The sequence below is a fragment of the Pantherophis guttatus genome, chromosome 2 (genome assembly GCF_059756535.1).
Source record: "Pantherophis guttatus breed Tessera chromosome 2, ASM5975653v1, whole genome shotgun sequence".
Classification (NCBI taxonomy): Eukaryota; Metazoa; Chordata; class Lepidosauria; order Squamata; family Colubridae; genus Pantherophis; species Pantherophis guttatus.
The window spans coordinates 152,942,864-152,966,812 of record NC_142064.1 but is presented as its reverse complement, the minus strand read 5'-3'; the positions used below and the strand labels follow the sequence as shown (position 1 = coordinate 152,966,812).

Genomic DNA, 23,949 nt, shown 5'->3' with positions numbered 1-23,949 from the left:
TGACCTTCACTCACAAGCGGAGCCCCGAGGCAAGTCGGGCGACAGCGCATGCGCCTCACGCGTCACCCGTCGCCTTGTAACGCACATGCGCTCTAGAGTCACGGCTTCGCGGGCCGCACCGCCGATGCGCAAAGCAAAGGCGAGAAGCCAGAGGCGGACCCGGCCGCGCTGCTTCGTGCGCTTGCGCGGGAGGCGTGCACACCGGAAGCGGACTCCGCTGGGCTTGAGAAAAAGAGGTGGAGTGGGGGGGAAAGGAGAAGGTTGTTTGGGAGCCGGATCGCGGCGGCCTTCCGTCTTCGCTGCTTGGGGGTCCGAGCGGACTGGGGCCCAGCCCGGCCATGAGTTGCCGGGGGCCGCTGCTCAGCGAACGAGGAGCGAGACAGAGGTGAGCGGGTGCGGAAAACGGGATGGTCTCGGGGAGGCGGGTGGGGGGAACTTGAAGCCAGCCGCGGGCAGAAAAGCCGAGGGCGAAGGCGACCAAGCTGGGAGCAGGGCCCGAGGGGGGAGGCCCGGCGAGCAGAGGCGATTGTGTGGTCATTGCCGTGGATATTGGCTCCAGCCTTCGCGTCAGCTGCGACTTGAGGCCGGGAATCCGGGTTGCCTGCCTTCCTCAGCTGTCGGAGCCACAGTTTTCCCCAGTCGTCCACCTGCAGGTCCCCCGCTTCCCTTATTAGCTGGCTGGGGAGCCTGGGAAGTGGGGTACAACAAACGCGATGGGAAAGGCTGATGGTTAACACGGGCCGTCTCGTTTCGACTCGGATTTGGCCCGGCGGGTTAAATAGGCACCTCGCATTTTTCTTCTTTTTCGATCTTTCCTTTGTAAAAAATAATAATAATAATAATAATAATAATAATAATAATAATAATAATAATAATAATAATAATAATAATAATAATCCAAATAATCCTGTGCATTTTGGTCGTCCTTTGGACTGCTACTTTTTTTTTTATGTTTCTATTTTATTTTTCCTTGAAGTAGTTTAGGCTGATATATACTACTACTATTATTATCATCATTATTATTTTTGCAGGAACACTAGCAGGTAGATTACATCAAGAAACTGTGCTTGAGGCCGAGAGATCCGTCTGTCAACTTGATGGCAGAATAGAAATTTGACCCTGAAGTTTCTCAGAAGCAAATCTTATCAGAAGCCTTTACAAGGCCATTCTTTAAGGCCTTGTAAAACGGGCCTTGAATAATTATTACAAAGTTACCAGATGTAAACGTTTGAATGTAGAAGGCTTTGTAATTTTTTTCTAAAAGCCACCCAGTTAATTTATGGCTGAGTTGAGATTAAAAATGGAGATACGGCTCATAGGCTTGCAATGGAATCCTAAATGTTCAGTATTTAGCAGTTCTGCTCCTCTGGTGTTATTTATGAGAACATGTATATGTTGGTAGCACATTAAGCCCAACTATGAAATGCGTTTCTGTCAAATCCTTAAGCCTGTTTCAAATCACAATATACTGCTTTATTGGTTCATTGTCTGATAATAAGATTTTGTACAGCTTGATAGAACATATCGTCATAGTTGCATTTTTGGAGAAACCCTAGGAAAAAAAATAGTAATTAGGTTTATTCAATAAGTTAAGAGTTAATGTTAATAATTGGAAAACAAAATAATTTTCAAAACGACAATATCTCAAAAAAAATATTCTAATACAGATTGACATATTTTTTTATATCTCTACCAAACCTTTCAAAGGTCTAGTGTAACTTTTCAAGTTGCTTCAGTCTTTTTAGAGCATCTAAAGAATATTTATTTATAAATAATCTTCGTCATTTTGTGAACTCTGCTGAAATATTGTATGAAATATATCAGTGCTTTTGAGCATTGTCTTTAACAAAGGACATCTTAAAGAATATTCATATGGAAGTTATGCTCATTTAAAAAGAAATGTTTTTCTCAAAGAATGTGTTTGCTTTGGACTTAAAATAACACTTATTATACCTGTCTTGAACTGCTGACATTTATGACAAATAAAATAAATCCTGATTATCTAATAGAAGGCCATTAGGTTGAGAAATATAGAGATAATTATCAATTTATGACTACAATTGAGCCCAAAATTTTTGTTGCTAACCTAAACAGTTAAGTTAGTTTTGCTCCATTTTATGACATTTCTTGCCACAATTTTGAAGTGAATCACTGCAGTTTTTTAATAATATGGCTGTTAAGTGAATCTGGCTTCCCCATTGACTTTGCTTGTTTGAAGATTGCAAAAGATCATCACATGATCCCGGGATACTGAAATCATCATAAATATGAGCCAGTTGCCAAGCATCCAAAATTTGTTCCTGTGACCACGGGGATGCTGCAATTGTTGTAAGTGGGAAAAACCATCATAAGTCACTTTTTTTCAGCGCTGTAGTAACTTTGAATAGTCACTAAGTGAATGGTTGTAAATTGAGAATCACCTGTGACTATTTTTCATTGGCAGACATTCAGGATACGTTTCATTTAAAAATGGTTGCTACTGAGATGATTCTTTGACTACTGCATTAAGATTACTAAACATGTAGAAGAAATTTAAACTTTTAACTTTAAAAGATAATTAATCTGTACATGATTTTTAAACTAGCATAGGATAATGAAAGATGCTTTAAAGCAGAGGGCCCCGGGCCATGGCCCACTACCAGTCTATTCGAAACCAAGCAGCAGGGGAAATGGGCAAGTGCTCCTTGTCAAGCACTACTCGTGTGAGCGGAGAGCACTTGTGCAAGTGGAGCTTCATGCACAAGCCAAGCGACCTCTGCTCACTTAAGTATAGTTTTATGCACAAGCACAAGTGCCTGACACTCACGCAATTTGAGCTTTGTGTGTGATACAAGCACCCTCCTCTCGCACACGCAGCTCCATTCGTGAGTGAAGGGGGTGCATGCATGCCGTTCGCACAAATGGAGCTGTTCATCCGCGTGTGCCTGCCACTTAAACACACACCCCATGTTGGCCCAAACTGCCAATCTGGTAAGGTTGGGAATCTTTGATATGGCTTTCTTCTGGGTTTAATGGCTGATATCCGAGTCCCCGGAGAAAGGCGGCATATAAATTGAACTAATAATAAATAAATAAATAAATAAATATCTTTGTAGCAATGGGCAGATGGAAAAAAATGAATAATTTTAAACAGTGTGTTACCTGTAATTGTATCTTCTAAAAGTATACTGAGCTAATTTTGCTCTCCAATTTTTGCTGCAGGAAGAGGAGACGAAATGGCATAGAGGAGGATGGGCCAGTTCCACAAACTAAACGTGGTAGCCGAAATGCTGTCTTTCAGGATTCTTGGGATACAGAGGTAAGATTGTTTCAATATAGTTCTGCTTTGGCAGTTAATATATTATCCTATTAACAGAGTGTGTGAATAATTTTTGTAGCTGAAGTATTTTTACATGCATTCTGTCATTTATTTTATTTATTTATTTATTTGATTTGATTTATATGCCGCCCTTCTCCGAAGACTCAGGGCACCTTACAATGTGCTCAGCACATGATGTTCTCTTTCAGGATAAGCTCTTCTACAAAATCATTTTTGTTTCTTTTGACAAATATTCCTTGCAATTCATTGTGTACTATCCACTGCCTTTCTACCAATATCTTTGTTTTAAATTTCCTTCATTATCCCTTCCTTAGTAAATATTTCTTCAAGTGCACAATTGCATTGTTTCTTTGTCAAACATATAACAAATACCTGGATATTAAATACATTAATTTTCAGTTCTGTATTCCTCGTTGCATCACATAGCATATCTAAAATTCACTTTGTTCCCTCATGAGTGCTTTTTTGTTGATCTCATTAGCATAACTATATTATTCTTGGGCCCTGTAACATATTTCTCCTCCATCTGTTACAAGCTGCTACCAAATCTTTCCTTATGTCCTTTCTTTTGTCATTTAGTTGGGAGATTAATCTGTCTCTAATACTTCTCAATATTGTATTTGCATTTTCTCTTCATGTATTTGTTCTGCTATTACATTTGCTGCTTTAGAATATTTTAAAATTTCCATTGTTTCCCAAGGTTCACTGTTGGTTCTATGGGAAAGAATCTCTCCCTCATTCAGAACTCCTATTATCTTTTATCTTTCACTATTTTCCTTGTATTCATCCTAAACAAAGCACTCATACTTTTCAACATATCTTTTAAGTGGATACACACCAATATCTAGTCTTATTTATTCATATCCCCGAATGGCCAAATTATTTTGTTCTAGTATTTTCTCATTTTATTCACATTACCTAGAAGATCCCATTCATTATGTGGCAAATTTTCTTCAAATTTATCAGTTCTTGTGACATTGCCAACATTCAGAGAAATATAACATACAAGTGTCACCAGTGGCTACTTTTGTATGCAGCACTTTGTTTTCTGAAATATATTTTAGTCCAATCATTCATAATCAGGCCTGCATCTTTGCTTCCGTCATTGTGATCTTTGTGTTCATCAATTCCACCACAAAAGATTAAACCTTCGTTCAAATCCATTAAATCCTTCCCCTTTTTCTTAGTCTCACAAATATGAATCAGTTTTCGTTCTTACATTATGTTTGCTAATTTGGGCTATTTATAATTTATTCCTCTTAAATTTTGTTTCAGTCGCTTTCTGGTGATAATTAACCTGTGCCATTTCTCAGGACTTTTGTGAACCAGAACTTTTACATAACACCTTTTAATATGAGTGCCTTAGTTTACCATGCCTTGTGCAGCATTCTTGAAAATGTTAAAAATAGTACCAGTCATTTTTATCATAATTTGGCATGTCTGTCGTGAAAAGAAAGCCAGTCTTACTCTCTGTGTTCGCACTACTCTCTTCCAACAAGGATCTCTAAAGATTAACTTCGAAGGTCATGCATGATTAGTAATATTCCCCCCAACTAAGTGAATTGCAGTTTTAGGATGAAGCATATAATTTAGTTTATTAGTTGTGTTTACATTAAAATAAATAGTCCTTCTACATTTGGTGTTGATTCATAAGCTTTTATTTCAAGTGTGAATTTTGAATATGTATGCTTTTTTTTTTTTTTTTTGTTCTATAACGCAAGGGAGCTTTCAAAGTGATTTTCATTAGAACCTCATTGTATATTCATATTCAGGTCTAGTAACTTGAACAGCAGCAACATATTTAACTTTTCATTACCTGAATTTGTTCAAGTAAAGCAAAGAGAGTCACATTATGGTTCACTGTGATGTGTTAATCCAGCCAGTATCTTTCACTTTGGTTTTCTCTGAGGTCACCATTTGGCCATTGCTTAGTAAGTAGGAGAGCTATGGAAAATTATAAGAACGATAGAATGAGGCAGGCAGCTGGAATTCTCTCTGCCTATAAGGGAGGTGCCTGTTGCCTTCCTGGCAGCTGGCATTATGTATGTGCATGAATGAATGCATCTAGTGTTAAACATAATTTACACCATCAAGGAATATTATATTAGTGCAGCTCTTAACATTTTCTATTTGTGTGAAGGTGTAATTAAACATTAACTATTTGTATTCAGTTTTAAAATCACCCATTGTGGTTTAACAAAAAGGGTAGCAAGGATGATTAATCTGTTGAGGAATCAACTGAACTTTGCTTTATGATGTTTACAGTGGCAGATAACAGTGATAGATGGACAAACAGACAGACTCAAAGCAATTCAGTTTTATGCTTAATATAGTATGGTACTTAAGATTGTTAAATTTCAGCTTCAGATCAAATATTTGAATATTTGAAAGTATAAATATGACATTTAGGATTTGTGGCAAGGCAGTTTTTTTCTTAGTGGAATTGAAAGTACAGAAAATTAGTTTATATTGCTGGACCTGCATGTTTTAACTTGCTTATTGCAATGTTTCCCCATTCAAACAGAATGATCAAGTTTTTGGTACCAGGAGACCTCCAGAAAAATGTCTGCTTGAGATATAAAGTTGTTTTTAACAAGTTGTTATGAATAGCCTCCCTGTGTTTTTTATTCCACAGTCTTCCAGCAGTGAGAGTGGCAGTACCAGCAGCTATAGCAGCAGCAGCAACATAAGCAGTCCTGACAGAGCTACTGGGACAGACACCAGCTTACCCCAGATAATGCCAGGATCAAGTCCCGTGACGCCTCCTCAGTCTTTCCACGAGCAGTCTGCACTATGCCAAGGCCCTTACTTCCACATCAACCAGATCCTGAAGGAGGCGCACTTCCACAGCTTACAGAACAGGGGCCGTCCCCCAACATGATGAGCTTAGCAGCTCTCTGCCTTCTGTGAAGGGGGACAGCACTGTGTGATATTTCAACTTTAAAAAAGAAATTGTTAAAATTGCACAAAATGCCTGTTGCCTTTTCAATCTGTATTTGGAATAACAGGTTAACAGGTAGTTGTTTACTTGTGGTTTGCTGCACTATTGCAATGCAAAGGGAGCTTTGGAGTAATTTTTATAGGATTCTTCTGGAGACTGGTTGAGGGTGGAGAGCTGACGTGTTGGGATGAGTCTAAGAGTCCACCTCTGTATTATAGGAGTGCATAATGAGTCCAGTCCGACTTCTCAATCTGTTTATTAGTAACCGATGCTTTATGTAAAATCCTTTCCAACATTTGTGTTTAGTTTTATAAGTCTTTTTTTTTTATTTCAATAAATAGTGAATATGTTTTTATGGTAACTTACTCTTTTAAAAAGTTAAGTTCTTTATGTGTTAAGGCCACTTTAAAAAAATACTCCAAGATAGAATGGGAGATTCTATTACTGGAGTGCAAACAATTGCTTCCTTATTACATACACTCAGACACAGGATCTTTTCTATTGGTCATGGACTTAATTACACTGGCTGTTTAAAGAAAACAATCAGTTAATAACTTCAGCTGCCTAAGCTGCATATCTTGTATTTTTAGACGCTCTGATTAGTTGTACAAGACATTTAAACCATGAGCTTCGGGCTAAAACGGGGTGTGAATCATACTCCTTACGCATCCTTTTGTCATTACAAAGCCAAGGGCATGATAGTTCGCATTTATTCAATCATTTGGTCATGCTTGAGAGCCAGCCAAGTTTAAACAAAGATGGTGCCGCTGTGTCCTCCTCCTCCTCTGCTGCCAGTTGCCTGAACAGGGACCCAGGACGAAGCGTCTCTTCCGTTCTCATCAGGGCAGTGGTTGGAGCCTATTAATTTTAACAAAAGAAAAGTCAATAGCCCCATAAGAGCTTGCCATTTTTTGTTATTTACAAGAAGTTTAAAGCTATGTGAAGACAGACACGAGCTCAGATTCACAATAGCCAGCAGGGCCACCAGAGCAAATTATATCTCCCTTCTCTGAAAGTGTTATACAGTTAAAAAAAAAAATTGCCAGGAGAAATTCAGTGGGTGTTAAGTAGTCTGCAGCTGCAGCTCTGATGCCTTATGTTAAAATTCCCCCTTTTTTGCAGGACTTAGTGCCTCCCTATGTTTATCATGCTAAAAATGGGCAGCAGTTTTCTGTCCTTCTGAGGTGCAAAACAAATGAAAGGACTTTTAAAACATCGGTTTATGAACCAAACTCCCTCAAATTTTTGCTTAGCTACTTTGCAGCCTTTGGTCATCCAAACGTCCTTTAATATAGAAAATCCAGTGTCAGTATTTTTGAAAACGTTTTTTTCAAGAATCTCCAAAAGTTCAGAAGGATTACATTCCTTAATTTATTGGCAAAAATGGACATAGTAGAAAAGTATGGTTGGTAATAATTATAAAGCAGCTGATTGCCAAAGCATGCACAATTAAGCAGACATTCAAAAGCTTTCCCCGACTATATAGTCCAAGTCAAAGAACTGCTGGCAAGCAGCTGGTTAATAATTATTAATGGGCTTGGTTTTGCTAAAGTAGCCCAAAGAAATAGACTCGGGATTAAGCAGAAAGCAATCAAAAGTTGCATTGTCAAAGATTAAATTTACACCTCTCTCTCTCTCTCTGTCTGTGTGTGTGTGTGACACAAGTGATAAAGCATGTATTTATAATGCACCCATAGTAACAGAAATCTACAATTTTTTTTAAAAAAAAGGTACATGGAATTAAAAAATAATTATCAGAGGCAATTCTCTTATTAAAGGAAAAGTATAATCATTTTCTAAAAATACATTAAGGTGCAATACAGAAAAACAAGTAAAACTTAACCTGCATTAAGAACCTGCTCTTTTCAGGGAGCATCGGTTCCATAATCACAGGAAGAAAATTGTGCAACCGGTATTGGGCTTAAAATAGATGCAGCGCAACTTGAAACAAAAGCTAAATTATTAAAACTACTAAACCCAAGTCCCAAGTATTGCAGCTCTCCACCTTGACTCTCAAAAACCCACCAGCGTCAAAAGATGCCCATCCCTGAAACAAAGGAACCAACCCGAGTTTCATGCTCAGTATGTCTCAGAACAGGTTTAGCCTTGCGAGAACTTGATGTGCTGAGAGGCAACAGTCCAAATCTTAAAAAAGAAGAAACGGGATGTTTTAGTTGCTTTCCACTTTCAGATGCTTTATTTTTACAGAACATGTTTTTTTATTGCTTACATGTCTGAGTCACTTACCTGATCTGGCTAGAAGTTAGAGGTAGGATGTTATGTAGTTTTTGAGAAGTTAAAGCACTGCTTCTGCTCGTGTACTGATTCTCTGTTCCTGACAATAAGCCAAACAGGACCTAGAAGACAGAAAAGAGAACCGTCTCGCCTCAATAGAAGAACATTTAGCTATTAAGTGCCCATTCAACTATAAAGTCATGTTATTTTAAAAAGTAGCATGAGGAATACATGTAGCTTAAAGAATGTGCTGTAATTATTACCTACAATGCTTGAATAAGTGACAGTATCTCTCCGCCCAGTTGTGTTACCAGTTTGAGCTGGAGTTTCCAAAGATCAACATACTGTGTGTGGCCTATGATCTTCCCAGACTACATCTATTCAGCCTTTTGGGGTTTCCTTGCTTATGGCTATTCAGGGAAGATAGTACTTCTAATGAGAACATATAGCTAATTGTAAGTCATTGCACTGTTTAATTAAAAGATGATCAAAATAAGCCATTCCCTATATAGGTAGTTCTTGGTTAATAACCACTTGTTGTTCTGCCCCAGCTACGGATCCCAAAGAACACAGCACACACAAACTCTGAACAAAACTTAGTTTACTCAAATAATGCAGTTTTAGCAAATGCCGGCTGTTAATAAGCGTTCTTAACAGCCTGCCAGAATGCCACAGATAAGATAGTCAGTGTCTTACTGGAGTTGGCAGAAAGCCCAGAAGCAAGGTTGCAAAGAAATCCCAACGTGATAATTAGAGAACTAAAATTGTTTCCTGCAGCTTGTTACAAGCTGCATTCTTTCTTAAATAGGCTAAGGGCGTGGCCAATTAGCCCCAAGCCTTACTCTCGAGGAGATCTCGTCCTGAGGAACGACTCCTGCCTTTTGGCAGCTCTGCATGCTCGTGCATTGAGAAAAGGCTCCTCCTCTTCATCCTCTTCACTTAAAGGAGCCTCTGGAGGTTCTGAAGGCCCTGACTGAATCCCTGCCTCTGGCACCACATCTTCTTCAGCCTCCTCGCTGTCCGACTCAAGCGCCGGCTGCACAGGCTGCTAGTGCAACACCACACCAGCCTCCTTATCGTCGGGATCAACAACAATCCGCTCAGGCCGCTGGCGGGCCACAACACTTGTTCCAGAACTGCTCCAAGTTACAACGGCATTGAACAAGTGACAGTTACCACCAGTCCTCAAAGTTCCGGCCATGCCAGCATTCCCACAATCACATGATCACAATCTGAGTGCTTGGCAACCAGCACGCATTTACGACAATTGCAATATCCTGCAGTAAAGTGATCATGGCTTGTGATCTTCCCTGCCAGCTTCGCCCAAGCAAAGTCAATGGGGCAGCCAGCAGGGAAGGACAGAAGGGTAAGTCTCTCCCACTGACACCCTCTTCCCCAGCCCTGTTGTGCTGGCCACCCGCACAATCTCATACAACATCTTGAACTTTGCTACGCTTGCGCCATGTCTTCTGAAGGCTTGCAAGCAGGCCAGCAGACAGTGTGGCTGGCCACGTGTGCATTTTCTCTCGCCAGTTACACACTCATGCTCACTCAAGAAGCAAGCTTGCAAGCTTCCTTGGACTTGGACCGTCTGCCAGTTTACCCACCAACTTTGATTGTTGGAAGCCAGCAGGAAGTTATGTGGGGCTTGCTTAACGATACATGGTCCTCACTTAACAATGACGATGGGAACTGAAGGGATTCTTCTTGATAAGTGATGTAGTCACCTGACTGTTGTACTTTATGACTGCATCGCTCAGTGATGGAAATTCAGATCCCAACTGCTATCGTAATTCAAGGACTACCTGTACTACTATCTCATTCTTCATGCCAAATTATTTAATTTCGTTTTAATCTATTTTAAATTTTGTATTTATATGTTTTATTCCATGGCTGTGCACCGCCCTGAGTCCTTCGGGAGTAGGGCGGTATACAAATTCAATAAAATAAAATAAAATAAAAATAAATAAAATCATATAGGTAGTCCTTGACTTACGACCAGTCACTTAGCAATGGAATTGCTTAACTCTGGCATTCGCTTAACAACTGCCACAAAACAATGTTGCAAATAATGGTTGGTTAGATGACCATCAGGACATACAACCATAATGGGCAGGCTCCATCATGGTTGTATGTCGAGGACTACATGTATATAAAAGCAAAGTGCATTGCACAGTTTATGGATGTAATGGTTGTTTAATTAGTATTATCATTTCTACTTGGAAAATTAGTATTATGTTCTTCCAACCAACATAAATAGGCATATATGACCTAAGACAATAAAATCTACTTGGAACCATCTACATTCTCTCCCTTTGAACTTACAGAGGTTCGTTGTACCAGTTGATTAAGGTTACTATTTAAGTGAGGAGTAAAAACATCCAAGTCGAAAGGATCTATATAGCTCTCAAGAGCATCAATCTGTTTCTCAATCCTGAAACAAAGAAAAATAATCTCATTTACAATGTTGAAGGGCTGCTCCACTTGGGTAGGCAAATGATCTTTGCAGACCTTTGCAAATAAATTAATTTTACCAGATGGGGGAAAACCCCATCATAGCCCAACATATAAAAACTTAATGAAATTAAACAATTTCCAACTATTTATGAAATGGAATGTCAAATATTATATCTTGAACTAAGATAATCAAACACTGCTCTTTCCCTTAATGCAGTCAGAAAAACTTTTGAACTGATCATCTATTAGCCAAAGATTAAAGATATTAAAAATGTTGCAGATTCATCCAATAAATTACCTTGATTAATTTTCCCTTCCATTTTTCTAGAACACTATAGCATACTGATTTTTTTAAAAAAAATATTTACTTGGTCAAATTTCAGCCAAATTAATTTCCTGAAATTCCGGTTCAGGCTGTCATAAATCAGGAAGATATGATAATCAGTTCCTGAATGTTGACTATCTGCAAAATTACAGACTATGTTGATAAAAACAATAAATGCTCTTTTTAAAAAGGTTCTGTTTCTAGTCCAACAGATTTTAGATTATTGTAGCACTGCTTGAAACCTATGTTGTGTATGAACATATTGCAAAATATTATGTCTCAAAGTAAAATGGATATAGCAACATTCTTAAATGCATAAAAATAAGACAGTAAATTTATACACATAATACTTTATAGTATACTTAACTGGCATCATGCTTGTTTCTGCTGCTTTTCATATCTTCATTTTTAGTTGTCAGGACTATATTCAGATAACGAAGATCATACAGTAATTGCAAAGCCCTGTTCTGAGTAATTGGTAGCTTTCCTTCTTTCTGTATCAGAAAAAATTGAATATCAGAAATGTCTATACACTCGTTGAACAAAGCAGAGATGGGTTGCAGAGAGGTTTTGACCAGTTCTGGAGAACCAGTAGTGGAAATTTTGAGTAGTTTGGGGAACTGGTAGTAAATATTCTGACTGGCCCCGCCCCTATCTATTCTCTGCCTCCCAAGTCCCAGCTGATTGGGAGGAAATGGGGATTTTGCAGTAACCTTCCCCTGGAGTGGGGTGGGAATGGAGATTTTACAGTTTCCTTCCCCTAGAGTGGGGTGGGAATGGAGATTTTACAGTATTCTTCCCGTGCCACGTCCACCAAGCCACGCCCTCCAAGCCATGCCACGCCCACCAAGCCACACCCACAGAACCGGTAGTAAAAAATGTTGAAACCCACCACTGGAACAAAGGTCTTTTCACATGTCTGAAAGCGGAATGTTCTATCAACATTCACACCAATCATCTACCAGAACTGAAGCATCTCCTGATTGCACTCTGCAGCTAAAGTGCTCTAATGCAGCGTTCCCCAATCTTTCCAGGTTGGCGGCCCGGTGTGGGAGGGAGGGGGTAGAAGAGGGAGTGCTTTTGTGCAAGGGGCAGGTACGCATGCACGCACAGCTTCATTTGTGTGAGCAGTGGGTGCACGAGTGGGGTAGGCACCACCAGTCGCACAAGTGAGGCTGCGAGCACCAATGCCCGGCGCTTGTGCGAGTAGGATTGTGAATAGGCCACGGCTCGGTAGTGGGCCACTGTCGACAGCTTGGGGACCCCTGCTCTAATAGTCAAATCTGAATAGATTCAGCAGCTAGTTCTCTATAGCTCTCATGCTACACTGATTAATATCTCTAATAGCAAAATATGGAAATACTTATGTCAGTAATATTGGCTATAAAATTATCAGCAGTCATTTTCACAGAACAATATTTAGATTGCTATTGTAACCAGGGTTGCATTCAGTCTAGTCTTTTTTACATTGCAGATAATTTATTTTAACTTTTAGAATGAGCTATCAAGTATATCTATTCAATCTAAGTGAATAGTTCGATAATCACAGTAATTCATAGCAATCTTATTAGGCTAATCTTATGATTTTTTTTAAAAAAAACCTTGTATATTCATTTTTCTCTTAAGTGCCACAATGCTGAGCGAATAATGGTGCATTGTGCCTCAGAACACTGCAGATCACAGGGGAAGAATCCCTTATTTTTAAATTTCATGTCCCACCAACCACAAGCCCCAGAAACATACCTTCTCCCGTTTCCCTTCTGATAATTTTTCATAGCCAGCTAGTATTTCAGTCATGCATGTCTTGAGCAGTTCTTGCAAGATAACCTTGGGAAGAGTGTGGCCTCCAACTTGATTTATTTCTTGACACAAGCTGAAGAGGAAGGACTGGACACACCAAGATGGCTGTAAAGACAATGGAATGCTGTTGTACCGGCACATAAATTGTCCAAACTAGGAGTGTCTAAGCTTGAATTCCAACCATGCTAGCTGGGAAACTCTGGGAGGTGAAGTTCAGAAGTCTTAAAGTTGCCAAGACTAGACACCTCTGGTCTAAATCGTATTTGATGGCAATACTCAGATAAGAGGTGATTTACAATTTGAAATTTTTTGGCTTTCACTCCTCTCAAAGTTCAGACTAACAACTGTGCCAATTAATTGTTCTTCAGTGTTTTCAGAAGAGTTGTCACCAAAGCTTTTTAAAAGGATATTTAAGAAAATCTATGAACCATTATTGCATTTTATGAAATTCCTAATTTCAAGGAAGATTGGAGGCAAAGCTGGACTCAAATTCAGCTCTGCTTCTGGGCCACTGGTTAATTCTGGATATCAGTTCACTTCTTATATGTAAATTCATAACTTTTAATATAGAATGATCCTCATTCATGACACTGCTCTTGTTATTAGTGTATAATTATATATAAACTGTTAAATAGACGGATACATACACAGACAATGGTACTTAAAAGTTTGTGAACTTGTTTGAATGTTCTCAATATTTCTCATAAATATGTCCTAAAATATGATCTGTTCTCCACATATCCTAAAACTAGATAAAGAGAACTCAAACAATTAGTCAAAAACATTATATTTGTTCATTTATTTATTGAGGAATATCATCCAAAGCACTTTACATAAATATGTATAAATAAAAATAGGGCATCATTTCTTACCTGGACAGGGAGCCGTATCTTAGATTTTATGCTGCTTCCACTTTCTGTCTCTTCTTCAATTTCACTCTCCTCCCAGTTGGTGGCTGTTGCCAGAATGGCTTCAGCTTCCTCTTTCAGCAAGGATTGAGTGAAGTTCCGGACAAGGACCTAGGATTTGTTCACAAGCAAACAATTTATTTCGTTGGGGGTGTTCCTTGGAACCCTAACATTATAAAACTCTGAGGTCTGAGGTTCCTCAAAGTTCCAATTTATTAGAGGTATCATGTTGGCACATTAATGGTAAATAGCAGTTGCACAGACAACTCCGTTTCATAAATCCATTAAATTTCAATGCATAACTGTAACAAAAGTATTTCAGCTTTGAAATGCTTGAAAGTAGACATTTTCTATCTACCATCAGTGCCCACCCCTACTAATTTCAAAATATTTTCTTTAGAACCAGCAAAATTATTCCTGGGATGCATAGGAAGGATTACATTTCTAGGACTAGTGGGTAGGGATGAGACAAAACTAATTTTGGTTTCATTTCAGTGTTTGTTTCTTTAAAAAGAATCAATTAATTATCACCTCCTCTTAAACACTGTAATTTGGTAACAAGTTTTGGAGGTGAAGGTTTTTTGATGCAGTAAGCATCTCTGGGATCTCAAGCCGTCCGCTTCTATTTTAATTTCTCCCATTAAAAAATAGATGTGCTGAGTTAATGATCCTGTGGCTCAATTTGTTGAGCTTTAGTGTGTTGGGAGGCAACTAAACAGGGATGCATAAGCATAATCAGCTTGCCTCTCCTATTTTGCAATCTCAGCATATTTGCTCTCTATGGAAGAGCAATACAGGTAGTTTGCGATAGTGGCGAATATCTATAGCTCAGGTGTATATAAGAGTGAAAGTTCATTCTCCGAGTTTGTGGGTTGATTTCCAAACATTTCGTTAACAAGCTAGGTATAACATCTTCAGCAGAGTTTAGGGGATGTCAGTGTCAGTGTTCTTCCATTTATAAGGGCTTCAGATGTGAGTGTGTCAAGTGAGGGTCTTGTGATGGGTCAGGTGTGAGTCATCAGTGAGTCTAGTGATGGGGAGGTTACACCAGGTCAGGGTCATTGGGAGGTGAACTGTTGGTGGGGGCGGAGTTGCGCGGGTTGGTTGAGGGGCGGTGCTGTCTCTGGTTGGCTGTGTGGTTGATTTGGACTCTGAGGTACAGGTAGTCCTTGACTTACAACATAATTGAGCCCAAAATTTGTTGCTAAGCGACACAGTTGTTAAGTGAGTTTTACTCCATTTTATGACCTTTCTTGACATAGTCGTTAAGTGAATCACTGCAGTTAAGTTAGTAATACAGTTGTTAAGTGAATCTGGCTTCCCCACTGACTTCGCTTGTCAGAAGGTTCCCAAAAGGGAATTACTTGACCTCGGAATACTGCAACTGTCATAAATATGAGTCACTTGCCAAGCATCTGAATTTTGATCATGTGACCATGGGATGCTGCAATGGGTGTGCGAAAAACAAATCATAAGTCATTTTTTTTCAGTGTCATCGTAACTTCGAAAGGTCACTAAATGAACTGTTGTAATTTGAGGACCAGCTGTAGGTTGAAGGTGCAAAGTTGTTTCGCTCTCTTCTATAGCAGTAAAGGTTTTCTTTCATTGATGCACCAGTAGCCTTCCACTTACAACAGTTCATTTAGTGACCATTCATAGTTACACAGCACTGATAAATGTGATTTATGACTGCTTTTCACAGTTATGACCTTTGCAGCATCCCCATGATCATGGGATCAAAATTCAGAAGGTTGGCGACTGGTTCATATTTATGACCGTTGCTGTATCCCAAGATCATGTGATCACCTTTTGCAGCCTTCTGACAAGCAAAGTCAATGGGGAAACCAGATTCACTTAACAATCAGGGTACTAATTTATCAGCTGCAGTGATTCACTTTAACAACTGTGGCAAGAAAGGTCGTAAGATGAGACATAAGAGCTATCTTGCTTAGCAACAGAAATTTTGGGCTCAACTGTGGTTGTAAGTCAAGGACTATATGTAGTAAGATGCCAAAGGATGTATCTGGATATGGTTGGTCTGAGTATGTTTAACTTAAAGCAGGATAACGCTGTGCCAGTTAACTTCTATTGCAAGAGAGAAAATCCCTCATCTGTGCACTTACATCAGATGTCAATAATCAGACCCCCACTTGTAGAATTCAAAGGAACTACTTTATTGTTCTATGCCTATTTCACAGGAATCTCCCAGACTGGTAGCTTTCAGACTAGATAAGGCTCAAACGTATGTGTTTATGTGCATGTGTGTGTGTGTGGTCAGACTTTGCCTCTTACGTTTACATAATGATTCTAGATTAATTTCCCACCTGAGCCCTCCTTCCAACCGTGATGCTTGCTCTCCAACAACTTTAGGAGTATATTGATCTTGAAATATTTTTTCATGCTTCATGAATGACTCACATTTAAAGTAGCAGCTTCAGTTGTAGCAATCGAATATGAAGGCTCTTAAAATGGGAGAAAACTCACTCAATAAATGTCTCACTTAGCAACATAAATTTTGGGCTCAATTGTGGTTGTTAAATCGAGGGCTACCTGTAGTTCCCAAGCATTTTCTTATTTTATAGGCGCCTGTTATATTTCAGCCAAAAACAATAGCCCCCAAACCCTTTGCACTTCTATGTTAAGCAAATTAAATTATAAATAGCTTGTTTTAGTCATCAGCCAAAATAGGCAGTGGACACTTCCTTGCCCCCTTCCCCCCAAAAGTCACTCACTTTAGCAGCAGCAGTGCTCCATATCCGATAAGCAGATAGGCTATCCTGCAATAGTTGTTCTTTTAATCCTTGCCATTTAGCCTGTACGGGATTCATTTCTTCGGTTCTACCTTTCCCCGTCTTCTTCAAAGACCAGAGCTCCCTTGCCATGTTTTCTGGGCACCCTGATTTTCCCAGAATGCATTGCTTCAAGTGTGGACACATTTCCCCTAACGACCGGCAAAGCCGTGCCATAAACAAAATGGTGTTGATTTGGGGGTTATGCAAGCTGTCTGTGTACCCTTGGAGCACCTCCTGAGCACAGTGCAGCTTTTCCCTAACACAGCCCAGCAAATCATCCAAACAACGAATGCAGTGGCTGCGCAACAGCTCTTCAACTATGCTCGCGTCACCAAATCTGTCAAAAGCAGAGTTCTTGGAGTGTCCGTACAAGGGATCCTCAGATGATGAGGAGCTGGAAGGCAAGTAAGACAGCAGGTCTTCCAACCTGGCCTTCAGCTTGGAATCTAGTGCACTGCAGAAGTTCTGAATGCTGGGACTGTAGGCTTGCGCCTTCATAGACAATCCACTCTTAGTGAACTGGCTGCGGTTTGCCACACTGATCCAGGCAGCATCGGGTGGCAAGTCATTAGGATTCTCTGACCATAGGAAAGAGGCCATGTTACATTCAAATACGATATGCTTGCTGTGGTTAGAAGAGTCAAACTTTGCTTCAAGTTCCTGCAGAGTCAGAAGAAGCAGCTCTCCAGAGCTGTTGGAGATGTCATCAAAGCCTTCCTTTGTCAGTGTCTTGGAAAAGAAAACATTGCAGGGAGACAAATGGTCAGTACCAATCATGAGCACACAGATGATTTTAGGAGGCTGTGGAAAATATAGAACCAAGCTAATATTTGACATACGGGAATCTTGGAAGCCGCCCTTTTCTTACCCCACTAAGGTCCTTTCCATTCTTATATTCAAAACAGGAACCAAAGGATCATGATGAATGTTTTTTTGCTTCAAAACTGGCAGCCAAGAAGCTGTCAGAAAGTAAATGAGGTATTCAGACATACCATAACATGGAAGAAACAGACCCAGAGTCATTTAGGGAAGGGAAAAAAGATATCCAGAGCAACAAAGCAATAAAGATTGCTTCATTATGTTTTATGTTATTTTATCAGCATCTGCTAGCCATTTCTTAGCTAAATTTTGCTAAGATCTTACCTGTAACCTGTCCAAAAAAAGTTGGTGTAACAGATCTTCCCAGAAAGAGATGGACTTATCAAGAAGCCGATGACATACTGTCTCCCAGTTCTGACTCATAGATTCACTGGTAAGCAGCTCCCATACGGCATCACGGATCCTGGCCAAGCCTTTAAGGCTCTTCACATATACTAGTAAGTCTGTGATCCCAGATTTAATGTCTTCATTGCACCTGAAAAGAATTCTAGAGAGTAAGTAAGCAGTTTCCTTACTCTTATTACAGTTCATAGCTCTATTGAGGGCTATTTACAATCTTGTACAAACTGTTACTTTTATTGTATAGGTTACAGCAAGGACCCATTATACATAATTATGAATCAATGCAACAACAAAATGGTGCTGATAATCAGAACATCCAAGGCAAAATAGGCTAGGTTAATAGAAGACTAGAACCTTGTAAATATACAAGTCCTCTGAAATTCTAAAAGAACAGGTAATGATTTATGAAAAGCCTGAAGAATTCAAAATAGCCTTTTACCTGTTTTCTGAGAATATTTGGAAAAAAGGAATTTAGAAATATAGACTAACAACTTTTACAGTTGTTGAACTATATACTAAGCAGGATGGAGACTTAATTTTTTTTAAAAAAGTGACAAGTAAAAACTCAAACCAAATCTGGATTACCATCTCAGAGCTGGAGTAAGTATCAACATAGTATCAAGATAATGCTTGTAATGCTGAACAAAGTTTAGCTTAATTCTCCATCTTTCAAGATTCAAGGCTCTCTTGTTTTTGTCAGCTACAACAATCTTCATTAACTACAATTTTATTCCTACAAAGAGGCTATTCAATATATTTGCCAAGAAGGACACAATACCAAATATCTCCAACAAGGTATGTTCCTTACAGACTCACATGCTGATCCATTTTTGAAGTGTATCTCTAAGGCAATCCTGGCTTATGGGGTGTGCCAAAGTTCTGAGTGTTGGCTGGAATTCTGTGACAGATGGTGGCAAGTATTTGAAAGAAGTACTCAACTTGGTTTCTTCCTTCAACATGCTGAGCCCTTTCCCAAAGAAAATTGCAGCAAAAAGAGAGATCAGATCACTAATGAGTAAACTGGATGCTTAAGAGACAAAGCAATATTCAATGGTACATGATCTTGCTCACCTGCTGAATGCTGGCTGGTGATGGTCTCCAAAGTCAAGAAAAGCAAGCCACAAGGAAGAGATGGGTCTGAGGGTGTTCCCTCTGGCAGGTTATAGAAGAGGGCGTGGGCTTGATACAGGGTTGTGACTAGAAGCTCCACCAAGGAGCAAATTTGTGCTTTGATGCCTGCATCTGATTTAAAATGAACAAATAAACAAACAAAAAAGTATAATAGTAGCTGTATATACATATCCAACCAAAAACATCTGCTTCAAGGAAAAAGTGTATAATAACAAGAAATAAGTGTATTCATGGATAATAACTTTTTTCCTAAACACCATCAACCAATTAGAAGAAAGAAGTCATTTGATTATTAACTTCCATACTTTTAAAATTCTAAAAAGATGAAGGGAAAACAATGCTAAGTGATCAGCAACATCTTCTAGAAAAATATAACTAAAACTTTATCAATTTTGGGGAACTAGTGGCCTAGGTTGAATTCATTCGGTTATAATTTCTAGCCATTATACAGTAACCCTAATCTTATTTTAGAAATATAAATGCCTTAACATGGGAGCAAAAAATAATCAACCCACAATACTCCCTGAAAAAGCTGGAGACTTTTTCAAGGAAAAAGTAGCTGCCACTATTTTAACTTTCGTCTCTAATACTAATAAACTTCTTTGCAATTTATTCAGCATGGGAAGGAACCTGCAAAGATCCACAAAGACCAGATTAATGGATACATGGAAGCTGCAGGTTCAAATCAGATAGAATAGCTAATGTTAGCAACTACATGTGTACCAACCATGATGAGGCTGATTCAGAAGTTGCTGAATTGCAGATTTTCTGGCCAGCAGGAAATCTGCAAGAGCCTGGCGTGGTGAACTATCTTCAAGAAGCATAGCTGAGCACAGAGCTTCTGCTACTGCATGATCTGAAACAGTCCGGCATTTTAGAAGTGATTTGCTCTCCTGCAAGATAGTTGACCTAAAAGAGACATACAAAATGTTAGGAGATTTAGTTTAGTTTTTTTTTGTTTTTTTTAGTTTTTATTGAATTTCTATACCGCCCTACTCCCGAAGGACTCAGGGCGGTGCACAGCCATGAAATAAAACACATAATTATACAAAATTTAAAATCGAATAAAATGAATTAAATAAATTTGGCTGAATTGATACCCATAATTTAAAATACCCATATTTTAAAATACAGTAAAAATTTAAATTTACACTTAAAAGGAGAAGATTTAGGCGAGGCCAGCTTGATGAAATAAAAGCGTCTTCAGCTTTTATAATATTCAATAGAAATTTAAACAATTACCGTGTTTCCCCGAAAATAAAACCCTGTCTTATATTTTTTTGAACCCTGAAATAAGCGCTTGGCCTTATTTTCGGGGAGGTCTTATTATTTTGGGGCGCGTGGTGCAAGATGGGACTCCTCTTGCTGTCTTACCTGATTTCCAGCTCTGTCTCCCTAACCCTAACCAGAGGAAATGGCGGGGACCGGCTGCGCATGTGTTTTAATATTTTCAGGGAGGGTTTATTTTCAGGGGAGGTCTTATTTTTGGGAAAACATGGTAAAAGCATGTATCATAAACATAAAAATGGATATCTAAAGCCATACGAACTTTACATTAAAAACTCAGATTTATTAAATATTTTATTTTGAAAGCAAAAGTAACAATCAAATGGAATAAAATCTGCCGGACTGATCACTGACTACGCTGATAGTCTTTAGTGCCATCAGAGTACAGACTTCAGTTCTCAGAATTACAGCCACCGTGGCTGGAAAATTCTGGGAGCTGAAGGTCCGTATGTATAAAAAACACTCAAATTTGACTTAAACAGTTCCAAAGAAGAGTGCAATGGAGCAAAAGCCAAAGAAGACAAGGGCTGTTTTATTAAATACATGAAATAAAATAATGCATATATCAGGAAGTTATTGCTGATTTTGCTGTTATGAAGTCAAACACCAGGGGGCGTTTTAATATATAGCTGTACTACATATTACAAAAAAGCTTTTATATAAAAGAGTAATATAATTAAAAGTAGCTGTCTAGGACAATTTATTGACACTTCTTATTTAGGATCCTTACTAATAAATAAGATGCAGCTTTTGCTATTTCTGATACTATTTCAGTATCTGAATTCCTAAGACAGGAAGCCACATTTTCTTTTTCAAAAGCATCCCAGCAATAAAGCACATTAAACAATCTAGGCTTGGAAAAAGTATCTCAAACTGCTTACCGGAAATGACTAGCTGCTGCTACTTGTCGCGCAAGAATAGGAAAACATGCCAGTATTGGGCTGTAGTGGGTACCCGAAGAATCCAACTGCAGAAGGCCACGGAGGTGGCAGCACAACAGGTAGAGCCGAGTGGCAGATAAATACTGAGAAGATTCCATAGCACTCCAGATTTTCTCTGGAATCTGCAAGAGAAGCTGAATTTGCGCTGCCAAGCAGTAGAACTTCTCCTGGGACTGACATGTTGCCTAGACAGAAACACAAATGAACATCTATGGAGATTCTCAGTCATTCAGGTCATGGTTGTCCCAAAGGTGCTTTTTTCAAGAGGCAACTGGACTTTCTGGTTTTCCTCTGAAGATGTTTCGCTTCTCATCCAAGACGCTTCTTCAGAGCTGAAGAAACTTCTTGGATGCGAAGCGAAATGTCTTCAAATAAAAACCAGAAATTCCAGTTGCCTCTTGAAATGAAAAAAAGCACCTTTGGGACACACCATGAGCATCCTATTGGCCCCTGCCTTGAAATTCATTTGGGAGGACCAATATGACCTCTGTACTTTTCTTCAATAAATGTTGTCTCTGCTTTTCCTCAATAAACGTGAGATGTGCTGTGAGTGCCAAGAGCAAACTTTTGAAGCATGCATGCGGTTTTATGATATCTCATAAAGTCGCACCCATTCTCAAAACGCCAATGCCACAAGCATTTTACCCAGACAAGCATTTTACCCTAACTCTCAAAATAATATTCTAAAAGAAAGGAAGCCACGGTAGACAGCTGCAAAAAAAAAGCAAAAAGTATCCTTTCTCTCCCCATGAGCCAAGACTCTTCTTAGGACCACAAAAGGATTACCCTTTGCTTCCAAATCCTCTCTTTCTCCCTTGTACGTCCCTCCCTTTTATCACCCTCTACCTTTACTCTCACACTTTCCTTTAACTTTAGGAGTTCCTTTAACTTTAATGTCCCGTACTTTACAGAAAACGGCAAGAGGGAAGCAATTCAACAGGTGAAGCTCCCTCCCTCCCACCCACCACCCCAATCTTGGATACAGAGGGCAAGGCAAAGTTTGTCGCGCGGTCCCTCCACGCGCCCGCCCGGGACCCCAGGCTGCAGCCTTCCCCAGCCCCGCCCCTCAACAAAGCGCCCACCTCGCGCCGTGCCTCGCGCTGGCTGGTCGCCGCAAGTCCGGCGGCCCGTCCGCGCGCCCGTCGCTGCTGAAGCCCCCGCACGGCTTCGAGCAGATGCTCGGCGCTGACGCGCATCTCGGCTATGGTGTCGGCCGCCTCGATGAGGTCCCGGTACCTCTCCCCGACCATCTGCCTCAGCTCCTCGCGCTTCCCCTCAATGCCCGCGCGCAGCTGCCGCTCCACGCCTCTCAGCTCGGCCGTCGTGTGCTTTTCGAAGAGGGACTCTACTGCCGATGACCCGCCTCGCTTCAGGGCGTCCAGCGCTGCCGCCTCAGCGGCCGTGGTCGCCATCGCGGCTGCTTCTCACCCCTGTCACCCGGAACCGGCCACCTCGTCGGCCCTTTGACGTGTCACGCGTCCACCATCTTTGAGAAGGGCAGCGGGCTGGCTGCTTAGGAAAAGAAGAAGCGCCTCCCCCTTGTGGACGCCATTTTTGTCCCGGGCGGAGGAAAGGGGCGCCTTCCCACGGAGCGAAGTTGGGATCCAGGGCGATCTGCTTCTCTTCTCTTCTTTGGAACGTTGTCATGTTCCGCTCTTGAGGCTTTGTCAAACTGACGGTCTCCGAAGTGTTGGAGTACAACATCCAGAATTTCCCCATCAGCGGGGATGGGGAACCATGGGGCATGTAGTTGGAACATTGGAATGATCTACGTGGTGCCCCAACACTTAGTGTTATTTTTATTGCTGCAGATTAACACTCCTAATTTGAATATTTTTTTTACTTTTTCACTTGATAAATCCTGTCCAGCAACCTCTGAAAAACCTTAACCTGAGATTTCTGTGTCTCTCAATAAACCCCATCTCCCATAAAAATGACTCTGGACCATGGAAGGCATTTAGTTAAAAATTACAAATAAAGTGGGAACCCTTTATTTTAATGTATCCAAGCTTTTTTTTTTAGACTCAATGATCTTTGTGCCTTGCAAGTATATTCATTTCCCCTTTCATTTAAATAGACATGCTTTCTGTTCAAAAGGCAGGATTGAAATAAATAATGTATATTTATTTAACAGTTATATATTTATCTTACAGTTAAATATTCTGTCCTGAAAAAAATGATAGGATTGCCAGATATTTTTTACAAAAAAAAAAAAAAAAAGATAAAACAGTAGACATAAAAGGTCCCTGTGATTTTTGAACAGCCAAGAGGACCAGATAAACAAATAGTTTGCTTAACTGTTTAACAAGTTGAAAAATTCCCAGTCATTAGATTCTTTTTAAAATTTCTAACATAAAACGTTTACTATGGGTACTTAACTGTTATCTTTTTTTAATCTTCAGTTCATACCATCAAACTGTTCTGAGTGATGCACTAGATGAATTTTATTAGTTCAATTTATTGGTTCAATATGACGCCCTTCTCCTGAGACTCAGGGCGGCTTACAATGTGTTAAGCAATAGCCTTCATACTTTTGAATATACCTGCTTAGTAGGGCTTTCACCCCCCCACCCAAGCAGTGTTCTTTTTTAT

At 39.8% G+C, this 23,949-nt stretch overlaps 2 protein-coding genes across 2 annotated transcripts; one reads left to right on the top strand and one right to left on the bottom strand.

Moving 5' to 3' along the window:
- The first annotated feature begins 172 nt into the window (after window positions 1–172).
- Window positions 173–6,290, top strand: VCF1 (VCP nuclear cofactor family member 1). Its single transcript, XM_034412731.3, has 3 exons — window positions 173–385; window positions 3,202–3,298; window positions 5,955–6,290. Exons 1-3 carry the CDS (start codon window positions 339–341, stop codon window positions 6,198–6,200), a joined length of 390 nt encoding a protein of 129 aa, XP_034268622.2. The 5' UTR covers window positions 173–338; the 3' UTR covers window positions 6,201–6,290.
- A 641-nt stretch (window positions 6,291–6,931) lies between these two features.
- COG1 (component of oligomeric golgi complex 1) lies at window positions 6,932–22,988 on the bottom strand. Its single transcript, XM_087887033.1, has 14 exons — window positions 22,440–22,988; window positions 21,298–21,542; window positions 19,857–20,038; window positions 19,070–19,240; window positions 18,815–18,965; window positions 17,921–18,131; window positions 16,718–17,506; window positions 13,950–14,096; window positions 13,021–13,182; window positions 11,647–11,771; window positions 10,821–10,932; window positions 8,508–8,617; window positions 8,327–8,405; window positions 6,932–7,118 (listed from the first exon to the last, which is right to left on the bottom strand). Exons 1-14 carry the CDS (start codon window positions 22,767–22,769, stop codon window positions 6,978–6,980), a joined length of 2,955 nt encoding a protein of 984 aa, XP_087743159.1. The 5' UTR covers window positions 22,770–22,988; the 3' UTR covers window positions 6,932–6,977.
- Between the last annotated feature and the right edge of the window lie 961 nt (window positions 22,989–23,949).

Coding starts and splice junctions, on each gene's coding strand:
- VCF1 (XM_034412731.3), top strand. CDS start 339: ATGAGTTGCCGGGGGCCGCTGCTCAGCGAACGAGGAGCGAGACAGAG. Junction 386..3,201: donor GAACGAGGAGCGAGACAGAG/GTGAGCGGGTGC, acceptor TTTTTGCTGCAG/GAAGAGGAGACGAAATGGCA. Junction 3,299..5,954: donor AGGATTCTTGGGATACAGAG/GTAAGATTGTTT, acceptor TTTATTCCACAG/TCTTCCAGCAGTGAGAGTGG.
- COG1 (XM_087887033.1), bottom strand. CDS start 22,769: ATGGCGACCACGGCCGCTGAGGCGGCAGCGCTGGACGCCCTGAAGCGA. Junction 8,406..8,507: donor CTAACTTCTAGCCAGATCAG/GTAAGTGACTCA, acceptor TTCTTTTTTAAG/ATTTGGACTGTTGCCTCTCA. Junction 7,119..8,326: donor ATACTGAGCATGAAACTCGG/GTTGGTTCCTTT, acceptor TAAAATTAATAG/GCTCCAACCACTGCCCTGAT.